Consider the following 17056-nt stretch of genomic DNA (forward strand, 5'->3'; position numbering starts at 1 on the left):
GCCCACACCTCCACCCTATCCCCGTAACCCTACCTAACCTTTTTGGACAATAAGGGCAATTTAGCGTGGCCAATCCACCTAACCTGCACAACTTTGGACTGTGGGAAGAAACCGGAGCACCCGGAGGAAACCCACGCAGACATGGGGAGAACGTACAGATTCCACACTGACCATGACCCAAGCTGGGAATCGAACCGAGGACCCTGGAGCTGTGAAATAACTGTGCTAACCACTGTGCTACCGTGCCAGCCCTAGTTCTTCCAAAAGAATTTCCAAGTGCAGTCTCCAGTGGGAAATGAAATGCTGGGTGGATCGGCGCCATCCAGATCGCAATCCACCAACACTTCAAAATTTATTTGGAGCCAGGGATGAATCGCACCAAAGGGTCCAAAGACACCAGAAAGGCCGGAATGATCTCACAATAACCTACAGACCCGCCACTCCTTTCTCACCGGCAAAGACCCCCATTCTTGCCAGCAAAGACCCAATTGCTGTCTTTAGCGTCCACCCTCAAGTTAGTGTCTCTCTGCCCTGCTACTTCAGCGCCTTCCCTCTTTAAGCCCCCCTCAGCCCCCATCCCCCTTAAGTCCCCCTCAGTTCCCACCCCTTGGCAGGGCCATGGCATTGTCCAGCCATGTCCCTGTCCATTCAGGGGCTAGAAAGGCCTCTGAGCCCAATTGATTGGTCATCACATCTATCTAGAGATTTCGATAGTGCCAGCAAGAAGGTCTTCAATGAGGAACCCATGCACTTCAGCAGCTGAGTGATACCTGCTGCTGCTGTGGTGGAATTGTTCCCCGAGTGCAGGCATGCTGTTCAGGCATCAGAGGTTTAAAAAGATCCAGTCGAAGAAAAAGCATTCAGGCTGGACCACATGCTCTTTCTAGGAAACACTTCAGAATAAAAAAGCAACCTACTATGAAAAAAACAATTCAGACAGAGCACCTGCTCTTTCTAGGAAGCACTTCAGAGTAAACAGTGCAATTCTCCTGACAGCGGGATTTGAGGCGGGCACAACACGGCAGGAGAATTGCCTCCAAAAAATAGGGAAAGAAAGTTTGCATGAACAGAGAAACAGAAGAAAGGGATGAGCAATTACACACATGCATTCTCGAAAAGGCTGACAACACTTCAGAATGCCAACGTTCTCTTTGGAATTACTTACAAATTATCCCATGGAAACAGATCCCTCAGTCCAACAAGCCTGTGATGAAAGTATAATTAGAGAACAAAATAAATTATTGATAAAACAAGGATTTCTTTGGAAAACTGTTTTTCATTGAACTGATATTAACAGCACAGATTAAGGTAACTACAATAGCAAACAGCCTCTGCATTTCAGCAATTCTTTGGGATGCTTTATGAAAAAGCCAGCTTTTTTTCTTTGTTCCGATACATAAGATTCGCAAGTGTCAAATTGGGTTGAATTCTTGCCTGCAGAAGAAGCCATCAGTATGGGACAGTAATGTCAGTGGATCCAAGGAGGCATTTGAAGTCTGATGTTTGAAGTGTTATGATCAGGTGAGGAGGGGTCAAACGGTCCCCTCTTTTCCCTTGCCTTGTTCGTTTTGTTAAAATAGATATAGGTGCGAATCCCATGATCAGGTTTTCTTGGGTTTCTAAAAAGAAAAGGGGACTGTTTCACTCATGCTTCACTCATTCGAATGCTTCACTCATTCGAAGAAAAACAATAAAAATGCTCCAACGTTAAAATCAACATTGATACGCACGCAAATAGATTACACAGGATGGATTGAGTCATTTAGAGGAGAGTAAAATTAAAGGTGTATACAGTTCTTGAAGGTTGGTGACTCGGCTGGCTTCAGGCTGAACTCAATAATAATAATAATCGCTTATTGTCACAAAATAGTCCTGCTACTTTTACGAAGTGGTTCTGCTGCTTTTGCGTCAAGATTGTTTTTATCTCCAGGTAGATCATTTATCTTTTCTTCTGAAGACAGTAACGATGAGTTGAGTTTTACTTAAATCTCTGTCTATGGCATCTGGATAGTCAAAAACAGTAAACAGGGTTCAAAACTTGCCAGTTGGATGGAGAGAGTGGTGGAAAGAACGCACTCAATGTCCTTTCAGTGCCTCAGTTGCTTATCCTGTTCTGCTTAAACACACATAAGGTTGGCTTGTCAAATGACCTCTCCCAACAGCTCAGTGACCCAAATATGATTGTGATCAGTCTATTCCGATTACCTTCATAGAATCCCTACAGTGCAGAAGGACAGCACTTGGCACCAACCCTTCATGTGAGACTCTACCCGTGTCCATTCTCCCTTTGACCCTGCCCTCTCCCCGTACCCCATAGCCTAACCCATCCCTGGACACTTAAGGGCAATTTAGCATGGCCGGTCCACCTACCCGCACATCCTTGGACTGTGGGTGGAAACCGGAGCACCCTGAGGAAACCCACGCAGACACATGAAAAATGTACAAAATCCACACAGAGACCCAAGGTCGGTATTGAACCCAGGTCCCTAATGCAGTGCGCAATAGTTCTAGCTATTGTGCCACCTTGATTCAATCATGGCTAGCAATTGCTCTCAGCTACAGTCCATTGTCCAAGCAATTAGGTCTAGTGGTTGAGTGCCCTTGTGGTTGCCTGGATGATTTGTTGCTGACTCCCCTGAAAGCCTGAGCACCATCTACAAGGCACAAGTCAGGAATGTAATGGAATACTCTCCACTTGTCTGGATGAGTGAAGCTCCAATAACACTCAAGAAATAAGAAATCTGGCACCATTCAGGACAAATCAGTCCGCTTGGTTGGCACCCTTTCCACAAATTTCACTCCCTCCACCACCAAGACACAGTAGCAGCAGAGTGTGCCGTCTGCAAGATCCACTGCAGGAACTCACCAAGATTTCTTAAGCAGCACCTTCCAAACCCACGACCACTACCATCTAGAAGGACAAGGGCAGCAGACACATGGGAACACAACTATCTGGAAGTTCTTCTCCAAGTCACTCACCATCATGACTTGGAATATATCGTCGTTCCTTCATTGTCGCTGGAACTCCCTCCCTAATAGAACTGTGCATGTACCTACAGCACATAGACTGCAGTGGTTCAAGAAGGCAGCTCACCACAACCTTGTCAAGGGCAATTAGGGATGCACAACAAATGCTGGCCCAGCCAGAAAAACCCACATCCCATAAAAAATATTTTTTGAAAAATGCGATGGGTGATGTCCCCATTCTTTCAAGGCAATTGTTCCTGCTGCAGCTTTGCAGATAGATCATTTTTGTTTCAGTAATTCTTGAATGTAGATGGTGCAGTAATGCAAAAAGGCAGCCATCTTTGACTGTGATCCCAAGTCATTGGAATATAGGCTCAGGGAGGTATTCTCCTAAAAGAAATGACAGTAATTTCGGGTGGGAAAACAAGTGAGAATCCTGCTGGCTGTTCTGGTGTGATTCCCATCACAATCCACCCAAATTTAGTCATTTATTTAGTGCTTGGGGAGATTCCTACTGATTTCTCCCACAAATAAAAGCTGGATTGTCCAATCCAGATTCGTCCCACCACTGCTACCAGCGAGAATGGAGAATTTGGGGCTCAGCCCAAACTCCATTCACTGCAGTGGGATTGGAGATTCGCACCGACATGAACGGACAGACAATTCCGGCTAGAATCTTTTCTCGAGTGCAGATGTAAAGATGCTGGCAAGACCGGCTCCTAAGATATCATGGCGCCAATTTTAAAGGGTGCCTCGATCTCAAAGTTAAGTTGAAGGTCTCCCACACTCCCTAACCACAGACATTATGACCCCGCCCCCACCACCCCGCCCCCGCAAACATGGGCAGCACCCCCAATTCTTCACCCCAGAGAGGCAACCTCCCACCAAATCACTAAAGGTCCGTGACCCCCTCACCCTTCACACCACGCAGGCATATGAGTGCCTCCCCCTCTCCCATCAATCCTCACCGGCATCGGCAACTCCCACCCCAAGTGAAAGATACCCTGCTACCCTGCTATTGGGGTTGCCGAGGGCAGCCCCTTTCAGCACCACTATTCAGGCTCCACCTCTTCCATGCACTCACTTCAAGGCCTCTTTCATGGCCATGACCCTGCTTGGGCTTCGCTCCTTGGCAGTGCCCCTTGGCATCTGGCCTTGCCTCCGGCACTGACAGTGTGAATTCGATCATAACAGGTTGGCATTTCCAGGATGCTGGGGCAGTGCCATGGTACCAGGGGGCTGAGCCAGGACAATTCCCTGTCCTGTCCCCAACCACATGGGGGCTTAAATGGCCTCAAAGCCACCCAGAATGGGCATCATACCTGGTTTTGATTTTTGGAAACTAGTACTAATTCACACTCGCCTCACAATGCGGGAATGGTGAAACCAAGAAGACGGGCCACTCAGCTTTGAATGGGCTGAGCATTTTTGAATCAGTTTAAAGACTCATTTAAATATTCGGGTCTGGTTCACGTCCAGCGAGGGCCTGGAGCAACATTCTCTATTTGGTGCCCGACACGAACCCAGTTTAGGGGATCTCCTGCCATTCTCTGGTAATAGCGGGAGGTGTGCCTGGTGGAATGAAGGATTTAATTTGCGCCCTTAGTCTTTTTTTAAAATGCATCAGGGGTTTCCAGCTGTTAAATTCAAAAATTATTGTTGAAATAAACATGATTTTACAACGGAAGTCTAAAGTAACCAGTATTCAAAAGGGGTGAAATATTTTAAACATTACACATATCATTACCAGTGAATAAACTGAAGAAAGAGCTGGCAAGTGGGATAAAATATATTGCTCTTCGAAAAAGCCAGCACAGAATCAATGGGCTAAGTTGCGGCCTTCTGTGCTGCAATCTTCGATGAAACAGAAAAGAAAGAAAACAAATCTTAAAATTTTACATTTAAAAAATCTCCCACAACAATTCACTACCTGAAGGAATAAGACTGCCTACTTTTAATTTTTCGCCTTCTGGGCGAGAGCGGTTGATTGGCTAAATTGGCAGCATCTCGCCCTAACCACAAGTTCCTGGATGATTTGCCTATTGCTGACATGGTGTGTGACTCATACACCATAATTTCTTCAGAAGATTCTTGACTAACCTGCAGAAACCATTTTAAGCGAAAGGGAAAATGCTGGAAAATCTCAGCAAGTCTGGCAGCATCTTTAGAGAGAGAAAAGAGCTAACGTTTCGAGTCCGATGACTCTTTGTCAAAGCCAACAGATATAGAAAGTGGGAAATATTTATACTGTGGAGTGATCATGAAAGATGAGTCATCGCCACAGAAACCCAGGGAAACCGGGTGCTAATGGCCACAGATACCAAGGGGAAAGCGTGTTAATGGCAGTCCCCAGAGAGGACAAAATATGTGAAAGGTCAAACAGCAGAGAAACTAACATCAGAGGATAGACTGTAGGTGTGGGGGGAGGGGAAGGGGGGAAGCAAAGAGGAGAAAGGTGCAGGAAAGGTGGATAAGATTGGGGGGTGGGATTAAATGTATATTAAGAAAGAAAGAAATGGTAAAAGACAGTTAAAATTAAATGAAAACAAATGGGTCGAGGTGGGGCTGATCATCTGAAGTTGTTGAATCCGATGTTCAGGCCGGAAGGCTGTAGCGTGCCTAACCGGAAGATGAGATGTTGTTCCTCCAGTTTGCGTTGTGCTTCACTGGAACATTGCAGCAGGCCAAGGACAGACATGTGGGCATGGGAGCAGGGTCTTTTGTTAAAATGGCAAGCAACAGGAAGGTCAGGATCCTGAATGTGCACAGACCGAAGATGCTCAGCAAAGCGATCACCTAGTCTGCGTTTGGTCTCTCCGATATAGAGGAGACCACATTGGGAGCAGCGAATGCAGTAACCAAATTGGAAGAAGTGCAAGTGAAACGCTGCTTAACCTGGAATGAGTGTTTTGGGCCTGGGATGTTCAGCATGGAAGAGGTAAAGGGGCAGGTGGTACACCTTCTGCGATTGCATGGGAAGGTGCCATGGGTGATGGGAGAGGTACTGGGTATGGTGGAGGAGTGGACTAGATTGTCTCGGAGGGAACGGTCTCTGTGGAATGCTGACAGAGGGAGTGAAGGGAAGATGTGTTTGGTGGTGGCATCACGCTGGAGTTGGTGAAAATGAAACATTTTAAGACTTTGCTCTGACCAATTCTGAAGTATAATTTTGAATGAGGGATGTGGCAATGTTAAGATAATTATTAACTATATGACAACTAATCTATTTTCTCACCTGATCTGTTTCTGCAGTGCTAATTATATATCTGGCAATTTGTATTGTTATCATATGGAAAGAGCATTCAAACAAGTGTATGTTCAAGTTAGAACTGTCAGATATATTTTGTTCATATCTAAACCTGGATGATGAAGGGATTGAGAAGTGCGCAGAAATATTCAACAAGTGTGCAATAGTTATTGTTTCAATTTATGTACGATATCGCTCAAATATATGTGATTGGAGTCTCATTTTAAATTGATTGTACCCTTCTAATGTTCAGTCTGTAAAAACAATTCACCAATTGGAACTCCAGCTCTCTAAATATTTGATCAAGACAAAACTAATTTATGATAATTTTGTATTTTAGAAGACAAAATGTGGAATATTCACTTAATCTTTCATCAGCGGTCGGAATCATTTCCGAGTCCCGACCACAATAGTTTTGGAGGTCTGCCCACCTGCACAATCATATCAAAGCTGTTCAATTAAAAGGCCACTTTTGGGGGGCCCCGGCCAATTAAAGATGACAGGTAGGTGGGCGTCTCCAGGTGGGAGAGCCAATAAGAAGCAGCAGGCAACCTGATCAGGAAAGGTGAATGCTGCTGATCTAGGAGAGAACCTCTGAACACTGCAAAAATATAGCTTAACATAAACTGTAGGCACCACTGACAGGTCATCAGTGTGGAGGGTAACCCCCGTCCCCAGCACAGCTTGTAGCTGCAGCTGTGGCCCTCTGTATCCATGGCTGTGGGGATGGGAGTGAGTTAGATGATGTCTTGCTAAGCCTGGTGCCAGGAAGCCGCCTGCAGCTATCTGATGTGCTTCGGTCAGCAGGGGTTCGTCCGCCCAAATATTCCCATTCAGATGTCAATCTGTCACAATTATGTTAATTATTCTGCATGCAGTTATGAAAACAAGTAATTTCCTGTTTTACATTTGATAAATTTTATGTATAATTATATTTTAGATATCGTGAATATTTCAACTTAATTAAGAGTTGCTGAATGAAAATGATCACTTTAGTAAGTGTTTTAGAGCCCACTTTTATAATTTTGTTATTTTAATTTGTTTCACTTCCCTGTATTTTCTTGAATCCAGCCTGTCAGGATGTCCGAGAGCAACGTCTGCAATGAAGAAAGCAAGGTTGTCAGGAGAGGAGATGTTGACGATAAAACAACGAGCCAGTAATGGTAAACAGACTTCACCTATCTTGCACAATAACCCAATGTATGATTTTAAGCAGATTTGCTTAAATGAATTTGTCACACATCTTCTCATGCAACCTGTAGAGATACTAAAGATAGGCTTGTGCTCCCTTGGCAGCTGGCCACATATAATGTGCTCAAATTAAACGGTTTATCTTTCAAAATAACTCAATTAATCAACAAGTTTATGATTCATGACGTTTTTGAAAAGGTGGAGGGAAACAGGCATGAAATGATTTGTTGATGTTACAGAATCACACACAAAGGCTATTATAGCTCAAAAGTGGGGCAGTACGGTGGTACAGTGGTTAGCACTGCTGCGTTACAACGCCGAGGACCTGGGTTCGATCCTGGCCCTGGGTCACTGACCATGTGGAGTTTGCACATTCTCCCCGTGTCTGCATGGGTCTCACCCCCACAAGCCAAAGATGTGCAGACTAGGTGATTGGCAGGGTAGGTGATTGGCCACGCTAAATTGTCCCTTAATTGGAAATTTGTTTCAAATAATAATAAATTACAGCTCAAACAGTCATTGAAATAACACTTGGTAAAAATGACTTTATATTACACAAGAGTGCTGATATGAAGTACTGGAACTAACCTTCATAGATACAGTGATCCTAAAATGGAAAGTAGATTCAGCCCTTCTTATCAGTTGGAACATATATTAGAAAATATTTTTAAATGAGTTATGGGGAAGTAATACAATTTTCATGTTCCAGTACATTATGAACTTTCTATCAATGCTTTTAAAAGATTTTGAACACAGTCTATTAAAATGGCCACTGCAAATCATGTGACCTTTTGGCTTCTAAACTCCAGACAGTCCTGAGTCTCAAACAAATCCCTAATTAAACGTGGACATTCACAGCCATCCGGAGCTTTTACACATCCCTCTGTTTAAGAATGGACCATCAACAAAAGAAGTATAACATTCCAGCAAGCTCATCTTTATGTTTCACCGTGGACAAAAGCAGCATTTAGACCCAATCTGTGTAAGATGAATGTGAATAAATTGCTTTTTTAAAATAAATTTAGAGTACCCAATTTTGTTTCAATTAAGGGGCAATATAGCGTGGCCAATCCACCTATCCTGCACATCTTTGAGTTGTGTGGGTGAGGTCCACGCAGGCACGGGGTGAATATGCAAAGTTCACAGAGACAGTGACCCGGGGGAGGGATGGAACCCGGGTCCTGAGCGCCGCCGGCAGCAGTGCTAACCACTGCACCACTATGCCGCCCTTAAATGCAAATTAATTCCATTGATCGTCCATTGTATTATGATGGCCTCTCATCCAAACCTGGAATGGATTCATTTCAAAGTGTCAAACGATAACACAGGAGGTGCAATCAATAGATACCATCCCTTTTTTGGAAAAGGGATTTTGAGATTGTAAATATTGGTCTATTCTAAAATTTCAACAAGCAGCTACTCGGGGACAGAGTTCCATCGGAAAGCCGTCAACCCAACTGCAATCCATCTTCAAGGTGCCCCCTCGGGTGAGACGTTGGTGACAAGGGTTACCTCCTGAAGCCATTCCTAATGACGCCTGTGTGGGGGCCCCAGACCAACGCGGAGAACCGCTATGATGACGCCCTTGCAGCAACCAGGAGCATCATCGAACAGTGCTTTGACATGCTCAAGAAGTACATCTGATTCCTGCACCACTCTGGTGGAGCACTCCAATATAGCGCTCAGAGGATATCGAGCCTCATGGTGGCCTGCTGCATCCTTCATAACATCGGTACCAACAGGGTGACATGCTGGAGGAGGTCTCATCTGACGAAGAGGACGAGGATAGCGTCCTGGAGGATCAGGGTGTGGAACCTGTGCTGGCATGTTAGGCCGCCTAACGTGTGATCCAAGGCTGCCACACACGGGACAACTTCATCACCTCCTGATTTACCAACTAGGCCAGGCTTCTGGCAACTTCACCGCTCTGTCCCACCTCTTCCCCCCCCCTCCCCCCCACACCCTCATTATTTCACAACCCCCCCACAGAATCCACCTTCCCCTAAGTCTCTCACCCCTTCCCTCTCCCTTAGTCCTTCCACCCTTTCCTCTCCCTTAGTCCTTCATCCACCTTTCTCCTAACCTTCCACTATCACAGGTCCCCCTCCGAGGCTCAAACCAGCATCACCACAGGGTGCTAGCCCTGGAATGGTAACATCAGTGGGTCATGTCAGCGGGATGCCCACGATGATGACTCATTGTGAGATGATCTCTGCTGCTCTTCAATGTTTGACAAAGTCTGAGTCCTGTCTTTAAGTTAACATACTACTGTCTGCCTGGATGATACCTGCATGTGTGATGGCGATTCCTTCTCACGGGCCCAAAAATGTTGTCGGGGGGTGGGATTGCGGGAGATGGTGAACTGTTAGTGCTCACTCCCTGGGGATGTCATACAAGGCGTGCTCACACTGCTGCCACCATGTCCTGCCACTTCTGCGTATGAACATAACCATGTGGAACGTTCATCTGTCATGGGCGCCCACTCCCCCCCCCCCCAACCCTAGCCCATGCTTCACACCCATGAGACAGAGGTTAGAAGCAGATCAGACTGTTGGTGCAAAAGTGTTTAATGGTAGGTATTTACAATAAGTGAGTCCTTCCCCCTTACTATCTATCACATCCGATATTGTGCCACGCATTGTCGGCATCATCTCCTGTGCCTGAAGGCGGCAGGACTCCCCCAGCTGTACTTGCAGGTGCTGGAAAGATGCTGATGCCCCGTCCTGTAGATTCTGGCTCAGCTTCTGCAACTGCGCCAGAGAAGGGATCATACTTTTCACAAGCGCAACACCTGTCTGGGCATCAGCTATTCCCTGGGATTGGGCAGCACTCCGATCGTCCGCTCCCTCAAGTGTCCCTGTCTCGACCTGATGTGCTGCTGCATGTGTGTGGTGCTCACCAGAGGGTGACCTAAGGAGCCTGATTGTTAACATTACCCACTAAGGTGATAGCTTCTGTGATGGTGGATGGTGACAGTGAAAGCAGTGCAAGACATTGATGTCTTCCCCGGAGTCGTGCTTTGGATGTCCTGAGGTTCTGGATGGGGTTCAGCAACCCCGGATGGCCCGGCCTCATCTGATGTTGATCCTGCAAGACAAAAGATATGTGGTGAGATTATAGAAAGGACTGGTGACTCACTAGGGAGATCTATGTTGTATTGGGCTCTCACTTGTTTGGTGCATGCCAAACTCCATCGCAGCCACTGCCCTCTTTTCGGCCTCCCCTGTGATTTGCAGGGCCATTTCCTCTGGGATGATCCCTCCCATCTTCTGACAGGCCCGGTGATTATGGGCCGCCGTATCCTTGGGGAGATGGTGGGAGGCGGGTTTTATAGGGGTCTAGCTGGTGGCATGTGTGTGGAAAGCTACTGGCAAAAGAGGACAATACATGTCTTAGGGTTTGGTGGAGAGTGGCTTGTAAGGGTGATGCAGGCAGGTGGGGAGTGGGGGCTGATGTAAGGAGTGAGGGATGGGGGTTGATGCCAGGGGCACAGTGGTGGTGACTTACTTAAGCTGCCATCTTCTTTCGACATTCCGTGTCAGTCCCCCTGGTGAGCCTGGCAGCGCTAACAGCCTCTGCCACCTTATCTCAGGCACTGCTGAGAATGGCGGGCTTGGGTCTCTGCCCACCCTGGGGAAAACGGTGTCCCTCCTCTCCTCAATGGCATCCAGCATTCTGTTGACTTCCGACTCCTGAAACCTTGCAGCAGATCTTCATGCAACCATCTTCCTTGAATGACAGTCTATGGCGAGAGGAGGGCTTAAAAGCTGCTCCAGCTTTTCAGGCTCTGAATGACAATACCTGCCCCAGCAAATCAGATGCCAGCAGGGCTGAGAATCGCCCGGGTTGCATGTGGGCAGTGTGCTGGCCTATTTGCATGTCCTGAATATCTCCTGGCCAGTGGTCCCAGTGGGAGCGCACAGTTCCCGCGATTCAACTCTGCCGGCAGCACTTAATTTCCAGAACAGAGGATCAGCCCATTGTCTTTTCCCTCAACTGTATTTAAGCTTATGTGTGTGGGAAAGTCGAATGAGTGAGATGTATGGCCGGAATACTCCATCCGTTCACACCGGTGGGATTTCCCAGTCCCTCTGCAGTGAATGGAGTTTCGGCTGAGTGCCAAATTCTCCGTTCTCGCTGGTAGCAGTGGCGGAGCGAACCTGGATCGGAGAATCCCGTCTATTGCGTTTTTTTTTACAGGTCACAATTGTTTATTCAAGCATGCAGGGAGAGCAGTGTCGTAGAGACCTTAATACAGCACTCTGCCAAAAACATCACCTTATTTATACATTGTTGGTCACGTACACAGAACATTGTTTGATTTCAAATCGCGTCTACATAAAGGTGTGAGAGAAGAGAGTTGGGCAGAAGCAAGAGGTCCATGGTCACACCATCAGCAGCTTGTTCCTTGTGCCAGATAGCAGAATCTGAATAAATCGGTAGTTGAGAAGGGGCATGAGGCAGGACCCATCTTTCATCCTCAATGTTCTCAATGATGGAGTCTTCATGAATAACGTCAACCGGTATGGGAATTGAACCCGTGCTGCTGGCCTTGCTCTACAAGACAAACCAGCCACCTAGCCAAGTGAGCTGAACCGGTAAATGAAAAGGATAGTTGTGTATAACATTATTAAGGTAATCTAAGCAGTTAGAGTCTTGATGTTTACAGCATGGAAACAGGCCCTTCTGCCCAACTTGTCCCTGCCACACACTTTCTATCACTAAGCTAGTCCCACTTGCCCGCATTTGACCCATTTCCCTCTATACCCACCCTGCCCATGTAACTGTCTAACTGCTTTTTAAAAGACAAAACTGTACCCGCTTCCACCCTGCCTCTGGCAGCCCTTTCCAGATGCTCACCACCCTCTGTGTGAAGAAATTTCCCCTCTGGTCTCTTTTGTGTCTCTCCCCTCGCACCTTAAACCTATGCCCTCTAGTTCTAGACTCTTCTACCTTTGAGAAAAGATGTTGACTATCTACCTTATCTATGCTGCTCATTATTTTATAGACCACTATAATATCACCCCTAAGCCTCCTGCACTCCAGGGAAAAAAGTCCCAGCCTATCCAGCCTCTCCTTGTAACAGACCATCAAGGGCAGCACGGTGGCACAGTGGTTAGCATTGCTGCCTATGGCGCTGAGGACCCGGGTTCGAATCCCGGCCCTGGGTCACTGTCCGTGTGGAGTTTGCACATTCTCCCCGTGTCTGCGTGGGTTTCACCCCCACAACCCAAAGATGTGCAGGATAGGTGGATTGGCCACTCTAAATTGCCCCTTAATTGGAAAAAATAATTGGGTACTCTAAATTTAAAAAAAAAAAGTAACAGACCATCAAGTCCTGATAGCATCCTCGTAAATACCTTCTGCACTATTTCTAGTTTAATAATATCCTTCCTATAATAGGGTGACCAGAACTGAACACAGTATTCCATGTGTAGTCTTACCAATGTCTTGCACAACTTCAACAAGACGTCCCAACTCCTGTATTCAATAGTCTGACCAATTAAACCTAGCATGCTGAATGCCTTCTTCACCACCCTGTCCACCTGCGATGCCACCTTCAAGGAGTCTATGAACCTGTACTCCTTGATCTTTTTGTTCTGTAGCTCTCCACAACTCCTTACCATTAACTGAGTATGTCCTGCCCTGATTTGATCTACCAAAATGCATCACCTACATTTATCCAAATTAAACTCCAGCTGCCATTCATCGGCCCACTGGCCCAATTGGTCAATTACCTGTTGCAATCTTATATAACCTTCTTCACTATCCACTATGCCACCACTCTTGGTGTCATCTGCAAACTTACTAACCATGCTTCCTACATTCTCATCCAAATCATTTTTTAAATAACAAATAACAGTCGACCCAGCACCGATCCCTGGGGCACACCACTGGTCACAGACCTCCAGTTTGAAAAACGACCCTCCACAACCAAGCCAATTTTGTATCCAATTGGCTACCTCATCCTGGATTCCGTGAGATTTAACATTTTGCAACCACCTACCATGTGGTACCTTGTCAAGGGCCTTGCTAGAGTCCATGTAGACAACGCCGACCACGCAGCCCTCATCTACCTTCTTGGTTACTCCGTCAAAAAACTCAATCAGATCCGTGAGACATGACTTTCCCATTGTGCGGGGTCAAGTGTAAATTGTATTGTAAAACAAAAATTACGTGCCACCAAAAATAATCAAATAAAGCAATAAAGTATTGCAGGGTAGAAAAAGTACAATTTGGCAAGAGGCGTAAATCTCAGGTATGAACCATACACTTTTGAAGACTGAAAACTTTGAAAAACGAATGAAATAATGAATTTACAACAAAGGAAAAAAAAGTGTTGGCATTTCAATGAACTGTGATTTGTTAGCAAGAATATAGATTTTCACATGTTTCTCACACCCCCACTCGGCCATGATGTGAGGAGCTGTAGTCGGTGATGAGGAGAATTTTAATTTTCTTCACAGGGGCTGGTGGAGGAGGGGGAATGAGAGGCTAGGTCACTTGCTGCAGGCTTCTTGCATTCAAAGCTGAATGGTTTGCCATGGGCTTGTCTGCTGGCCTGGGGAGTTCCACAATTGTGTTCAGGGCAACTACAACATAAGAGGCTATAACAGAGCAGTTAAATTAAATCATAGCATTAAATGGCATTTATGGAAGAAATTACTACTTGTATAGTGTGGTAAGTTTGTTATAACAGTATTAAGATTATGGAAATATGCGCTGATGCAACAGTCAGTCCTCTGGCTATTATTACTTTTAATCAGTTTCCCCCGTATTATATAATCCTTTGCAGCCCATGCCCCAGAATTATTGGGCTATCACTTCCAAGTTCCCCAGAGCCAGATGCCTAAGCTGTGCGAGAGAAACTCTCTCAGAATCACAGATGCTCTTGGAACTTTATAGTTAAGAGTTTACACAGCAATGACCCAAGAGTACTAACATCTTCTGGGCAATTGCACTGCATTGAGAACCATCCAAATATATGATTTAAAAAACAAACAAGGGGCGGATTCTTCGCCACCCCCCCACCGGTACCGGCGGGACCTGGCAGGTAAGTCAGCGGGGGTGGTCCTCACGGTGGCCTGGCCCGCGATCGGGTCCCACTGATCTGCGGGCGGGCTTCTTCCATGGTGGCACTCCTTTCTTCCACGCCGGCCCCTGTAGGGCTCCCCCATGGTTGGCGCAGAGAAGAGAACCCCCCATGCATGCGCCAAAATATGCCTGCTAGTCTGCGCATGCGTGGAACCATGCCGGCGGATCCGCACATGCACGAGATCACGCCGGCCCTTCGGCGCATGCACGAACTCGCACTGTCTCTTCGCTGCTGGCTGGAGTTGCGCCAACCCCTCCGGCGTCCACCTAGCCCCTGAAAGTGCGGCGAATTCTGCACTTTCGGGGGCTGTTGACGGCAGAATAGTTGGCCCCGGTTCTCCCGCCAGCGTGGGGACTTAGTCTCCCCCCCCCCCCCCCCCCCCCCCCCCCCCAAGGGAGATCCCGGCCCAGATATTTACACCAGGTTTACATCAATAGCTACCAAGAAAAAATTTGAAGAATTAAAACCTTTTCTAACTCCTGGGTAACTATTATAAATCAGCAGACCAGCAGCACCAAGGGACTCCCCCACAACTAAACGGGCAGGGCAAGCCTTGCATGCCTAAATTGGTGTAAAACCTGCTTAGGCGGGCTGACCCATGATATATCAGGCTCCCGGCATCTACCGGCCTCCCCAGGGAGTCCCTAGCCAGACGTGGACTAGGCGGAATGCACCCACCGGGTCTCCTGGGCCATCGGAGGTGCCTGGGTGTCAGGGACAAGGAAGGGTGCCCCATAGCCCTCCCCTTTTAATGAGGGCACCGTGGCCCTGCCAAGGTGTTAGGGTGGCACTTCCGAGGTGCCAGGATGGCACTGCAAAGCCAGCATGAGCACTGCCAAGGTGCCAGGGTGGCACTGCAAAGCGGCATGGCCTCAGGGGGCCATTCCCACGAAAGGAGGGTGGAAGTGAGGATGAAGGGAGGGGGATTGCAGGGTGGGTATGAAGGGGCCTCTGGAAGGTTGAGTGGGTCAACGGTGAGGTCCTGGAGGGGGGGGGTGCAAAAGGGGGCATGGAAAGGTCTGAAAAGGGGGACTGTCAGCGACCCCATAGCGGGGTGCCATCATTTGGGCAGTTGTGGGGTATTACCCATAGACATGGGAGGTGGGGCTTCCCACAAGCTCACTTAGAAATCGTGGCATTCTTCAAAATGGCACCCACCAAAAACCACCCAATACACAGACCCCCACCAGAAAACCCCCCATTACAGAGACCCCAACAGAGACCCCCCCCCCCCATTACAGAGATACCCGCCAGAGACCCTCATTACAGTGATCCCCACCAAAGACCCCCCCATTAGAGACCTCCCCATTACAGACCTACACCAGTTTCCTCCAACAGTTCAAAGATGTGCGGGTTAAGTGGATTGGCCATGATAATCCAAAAATCCAAAATCCAAAGCTCCTTGGTGTCCAGAGATGTGCAGGTTAGGTTATGGGGTTACGTGGATAGAGCGCAGTGGACGGGGGAGTGGCAATGGATAGAGTACTCATTTTAAGAAAATCGCTACTTTGAAACTCACCTGTACAATACACCTGCTGGCTCAGGCAGAGACAACAATATCTGTAAATTCCTGGAAAGAGAAAACCAGTCAGCTGGGTTTAAAACCCCCTCAGAGTTTTGATCTGCAAGTCTTTCATTCATATCTGTGTGAAATTGCTTTTACCAGGCTGTGATTGACAGCTTCCATACACACACCCAGCGGTCTGTGGATTGTTTAATCCTACATGTGTACAATATGTTGTTGCCTGTAAACATTTTGGGAAAACTTTATTGAGACTCCAGTGAAAAAAGAAAACAGAAAATTCAATTATTCAAATATCCATTCATTAAGATTAATAAATTGAAAATCGTGGGGTAAAACCTCTGATTTTTTTTTGTTAAGTCTTTAATGTCCTGTTCACAATACAAAATGTCTCAACATGTAACCTCTTATTTTGACTTGCGTGACTTTAATCTTAGAGTGAACTCATGGTGTTAATTCGTTTTTTTTTGCAAACTTCAACTTTCTACATCATGGTGAGAAATAGTCCACCTTACTATCCAATGTCAGCACTAAGCTTGCCCACATCAGACATGGAACAGCTGGATAGAGCTGAAATCTCCCATTATTCAGCCACTTTGTAAAATCCATGTCTTTATTGTGAAATTTACACATCTGGACCTTGATGCACTATCAATTACGACGAGACGAGAGTAGTAATCGAGGCTTTATTACACAAAGATGTGTGGCCTCCTACAGCAGCTGGCGAAATGGTTGCTGTTCGGAGAGCACACACATTTATACTCCGCCTACTGGGCGGAGCCAGCAGGCAGGGATCTACCCCCATACCTGTAGTACAGGGGCCTTATTGTAATACCAATATCTACAATATAATACAACAGTGGTGACTACCACAGACCTCACATGAGGGAGGGTGTCAATTTATGGGTCGTGGCATATTTGGGGCTCTTTCCACTAGGGACCAGTTTAAGACTGCTCAGAACGTTAGACAGAACCAGAAAGAAATGCAGGGGGCTGGATTCTCCGCCGTCGGGATGCTCCATTTTACCGGCAG

At 46.8% G+C, this 17056-nt stretch overlaps 1 protein-coding gene across 15 annotated transcripts in view; it reads left to right on the forward strand.

The window, feature by feature from the left end:
- The window catches only part of LOC119967604 (myelin transcription factor 1-like protein), a 569116-nt gene that overhangs the window by 525744 nt on the left and 26316 nt on the right, over positions 1–17056 (forward strand). For all 15 annotated transcript variants that reach the window (XM_038800349.1, XM_038800344.1, XM_038800345.1 and 12 more), the window contains one exon: positions 7286–7377. In XM_038800349.1, coding sequence (XP_038656277.1) covers positions 7286–7377 — 92 coding nt within the window. The remainder of the gene's footprint in view (positions 1–7285; positions 7378–17056) is intronic.

This window comes from Scyliorhinus canicula, chromosome 6 (genome assembly GCF_902713615.1).
Source record: "Scyliorhinus canicula chromosome 6, sScyCan1.1, whole genome shotgun sequence".
NCBI classification, from domain to species: Eukaryota; Metazoa; Chordata; class Chondrichthyes; order Carcharhiniformes; family Scyliorhinidae; genus Scyliorhinus; species Scyliorhinus canicula.